This window comes from Glycine max, chromosome 20, assembly GCF_000004515.6.
Source record: "Glycine max cultivar Williams 82 chromosome 20, Glycine_max_v4.0, whole genome shotgun sequence".
Classification (NCBI taxonomy): Eukaryota; Viridiplantae; Streptophyta; class Magnoliopsida; order Fabales; family Fabaceae; genus Glycine; species Glycine max.
In genome coordinates this window covers 44,122,184-44,126,434 of record NC_038256.2, presented here as the reverse complement: position 1 = coordinate 44,126,434, position 4,251 = coordinate 44,122,184, and the positions used below count along the sequence as shown (strand labels likewise).

The following is a 4,251-nucleotide window of genomic DNA, read 5'->3' as shown; positions in this document are numbered from 1 at the left end:
TACCCAAATATAATGAATCAAAATCGAGTCAAATATCAAGAGTAGTTTGCATATAAAACTAATTTTATTCGATGATGAAAATTCAGTAACATACACACGAAAATAAGCCATTATTTAGTTCCAACCTATTCAAGGGCGAACATAATGGCTACATAGGACACAATGCATTGATCTAGACAGAAGCATATATAATGAAGTAAACAAACAAAAGCTAAAGTGGCACTTCATGTTTAAGCAAAGCAAACTTTGGAAGATACATGTTGGTCCTCAGAGATTGCAGCTGTTTGCACTACCATGGCAGCACCTGTAATTAATAGATGTAACCTCCATCACACGCCCACACAAGGGATTTGGGCAAGTTATTGTTGCTAGGACACTTGAAGTATGATCATATGGGAGACTAGCATACTTCTCCTTAACCACATCATAATATTCTTTGAAGGCCACATCAAAGGTTTCTTTCTCAAGCACTTTGCTTTTCCACTTATCAAAATCAAGCACGGTTTGATACATGGGCTCAGCATGACCCAGAATCTTCAAGTTACGCCCTCTACCAAGAACAACCCATCCTGAAGGGTCTTGTTTGAGGCAAAGCAAGGTCCTCACAACTTCTTGGATTTCACAGTCCACTTTGTCCTTGCACCCCTTGTTCTTCTTCTTCCCATCTAGGCCGATCCAAAATGAAGGAACATTGTCCGGGTTACTCTCCCCCAACTGATAGGGCTCTATGTTGATGTCCACATTGTTGATCACATGCTTCTCAATTTTCCCAATTGCGATCTTGAAGTTCTGCACCCAGCTACTGTCGTTACCTCCATAGATGAAGACGTAACTAGTGTTATCCTTCCCCAAGCGCTGATTAATGCACATGTTAAGTAGACTAATTAACAAATTAATAAACTAAGATATGAAATACAAACAGTACTTTTCTATATGCAAGAGACATGAGATTAAATTGTTCTCACTTATTCTTATGATAATAGAATAGATTTTTTTTTTTACTTGTAGGAATCAAACTCATCGGGAGATTTATATTTATAACAATTCACATGCTATATTCAGTGAATTAACTTAGACTTCCTCGGTGATAATAATAAATATCAATCCTATATAATTTGCTTAATTTTAACTTTGATTATCCACGTTAATTATTCTTGTAAGAATAGTTTTCATTATTTAATTTTGATATGTATGCATGTATATGTAATTGTATAATTGTGGTTACCTTTGCATTATCATCGGTTTTCTCCAACAAATTCCAAAACCATTTCCATTTTTTGTTGAGATCATAAACGTCACTTCGCCTAAAAGGAAAGGCGTCGATCCCCCATTCAAAAATAATCTGCATTGCATTATCATTCATTATCTGACCTTGAGGGTTGACCACAGACACTATAGGCAAGCCTTCGTATTTAAATTTGTCCACTATTATATCATATCCTGGTAACTTTTCAAAGTACTCCACAAGGTAGAATTTGATCTTTTCCTTCAAATTATTAAACTGCTCCCTCGTAGTCTTCCAGTCATCCACAATGGGGATCCATAAAATCTTGAAATCCCCTTTTTTGAAACCTTTTATTTCTTCTCCTGGGTTCTCTTGCAACCCGTTGTTGATGGAATTCAAAAGAGATATCTCATCTCCAATGTTGTCAAGGCTCGAAAAGAACAGCATCACATATTTCTGCTTGAACACTTCAATACCCTGTTTGGTAAATTACAAATAAAAAAGGACGTAATCATTTAATTATTTAGAAAAAAAAGTGTCCCAAAAAGTAATTATTGTCTAAAGTAAATTAAGTCAGACAGAGACAGAGAGTAAAAGATACTATATCTAATCTAATATAAGATAATAACAGTTAAGGACTTATTAAGGTAACTGTCTACTTTATCACTAACATTTTTAATTAGGACGCCGCCTTCAAATATTTTGGGTATCGAAGTTCCATTGTCAGAACCTGGAATAATCAGAATATCCAACAGCTCTACCACATCTTTAAGTTTAGGATATCTAATAGTGTTACGGAAGCAGTAATCTTGTATCCTTCCTGATACAAGTGGAGACAATAGCCTATCAGCATTTGAGTTAAAATTCCAAAGGATTGGAGCAACACAAAGCACTTAAACACGTATATAATACCTATTTCCACTCTGCAATTCTCCAGGTGGAACTGCAACTTTTTAAAAATGAATTCAAGCCTTTCTTTATATGCTGATAATTTATGCTCCCTGAAACCAAAATATTGAAATTAAAATTCAATTACGTTTATATTATGCAACAAATATGCATGTTAGAACAACAGATCCCATTAAAAATGGTTGGTCAAATTCCAGTTAAAATTAGTCACAGCAAGCCGATCACATGCATAATATGGTTTAAAAAAAATCTGTCACAGCTACATTTTTAATAAAAATATGCAAAGCTAATTAGTCACATTTTTACTTCATCCTTTATTATTTATACATAATTAGTTATCTGCAAAGCGCCGGTGAATATTTCACACGAATAATATGATTATCAAATTGCAAAGCTAATTAGTCACATTTGTACTTCATTCTCTGTTATTTATAGAATTATGTTAGTTTGCAATTGCAGGATGAAGCAAATAGAGAAAAACTTACGATATACCGACAAGGTTGCCAATAGAAGCAACAGTGGAAGCAATTGTCCAGTATACAACAAGAGGGATCTCTTGCATGGCAGCTTGCAAGGAATGCACAGCCTCTATGTCGTAATCCATGGCAGACCATTTTGCCCACAGATTGATGTAATTAAGCACTTCTCCTATAACTGTGACCAGATCAGTCATATCTGCAGGGACCCTTCTGCTGATTTGAACTTGGTTCAGCTGCTTCAGTGAGTTTCCAAATTGGTCTGCTGCTTGAACCCGATCAAGGCGTAAAAATTCTCCATATTCCAAAGAGAATGCAGCCACAGCTACTAGTGCTTTCGCATCCCACGAGAAGCCACTCAGTTGCTGAAGGATCCTAAGTGCTGTCTGGTGTGCACATTCTGGAGTTCCACGTGTGGTTATCATCTGTTACTTGTTACCAGTTTCAAGCATCAATCATTCGCACCACATTAAAATGTAAAAACCACAAAAAGTAAATTAATCAACATATGATATAATAACCTGACAAGAAAGCCACTTAAGTGTAGGGAAGTCTGGTTTGAAACTTGTAACAGAAGACTGTGACAAAACAATTAAATGTTAGTTGTACTATATATAATAATTTGTACCATACCATGTGCAATTTGTTTATACATATGACTTCATTTGCTAAGGTTAAGGTATAACAATGACAAGTTATGCAGAGTTATTACATTGGTAAATAGAAATGCTAGCAGCACTCTATCTCTCTCTTTCTAACACTTATTTCATGATTAATTAAAATTTATTGAAAATTAGTAATTTTGATGAGTTTCACTTCTACGTCAGGAAATAAGAAATGAGTGTGAGAGTCTTGAAGCTAAAATTGGGGATTGAATGAGAGTCATTAAATGAGAAAGGGGACTTCTTAAAATTGGTGATTTCCATAAATTTGAACTAAACATAGAAAGAGTGTTAGAAAAAGAGTGTGAGAGAAAATATCACTAATATTTCTCATATATAAATAAATATGTAAATGGTAATTACAGCAGCTGCTGAAAGTTGAGCAGAGGCAGAGTTGAGAGTGTTGGACACAAGGGTGAAAAGGACATCCCTGTCGAACTCTTTTTCATCATTGACATGTGTGAGATAAACCTTGTGGCGGATCTGAGAGTCTTGAAGCTCAAAAGGGTTGGGGAGTTGATCTTTCTGCTGTGGAGTGGTGCCATTTGAAGCTGTTTTGGACAGTACCAATGCCATGGTGATTTGTATCTAATGAGGTTTGTGTTTGAGAGCAGAGGAGACCTTTCCTTGTTGTGATGTAGATGTTGTTGCTTCCCATATTTATAGAGACACGGAAAGTTGAGCGGGGAAAAGACAAAATGCAAAGTAGCTTCTGAATGGGATGTGATATGAGCGTGAAACATGTTGCAATGATGGGGATTTTGCAATGTACCCTTGAGTGATTAGGATTCTGAAGGAGTGTGAGGTACAATATCTGGGGTATAATTGCTTTTTCAAGATGAATTGTTTTTCCAAGCTCTGCTTTTGTTTGTATCTTTGGTTTTTGTTTTTTTTTTAATAGAAGCTGTTCTTTGTGTGGGTGTGTGTGAATTTGGACGTAATCAAGCTTTTGCTTCTGGATACTCTTGTTTTATTTTGT

The 4,251-nt window shown here is 35.5% G+C and overlaps 1 protein-coding gene across 1 annotated transcript; it reads right to left on the bottom strand.

The window, feature by feature from the left end:
- Positions 1–267: 267 nt before the first annotated feature.
- SEOU (uncharacterized LOC100795343) lies at positions 268–3,848 on the bottom strand. Its single transcript, NM_001255787.1, has 7 exons — positions 3,636–3,848; positions 3,132–3,188; positions 2,620–3,035; positions 2,138–2,226; positions 1,897–2,045; positions 1,226–1,702; positions 268–855 (listed from the first exon to the last, which is right to left on the bottom strand). The coding sequence occupies exons 1-7, from the start codon at positions 3,846–3,848 to the stop codon at positions 268–270; spliced, it is 1,989 nt and encodes a 662-aa protein (NP_001242716.1).
- Positions 3,849–4,251: the final 403 nt, after the last annotated feature.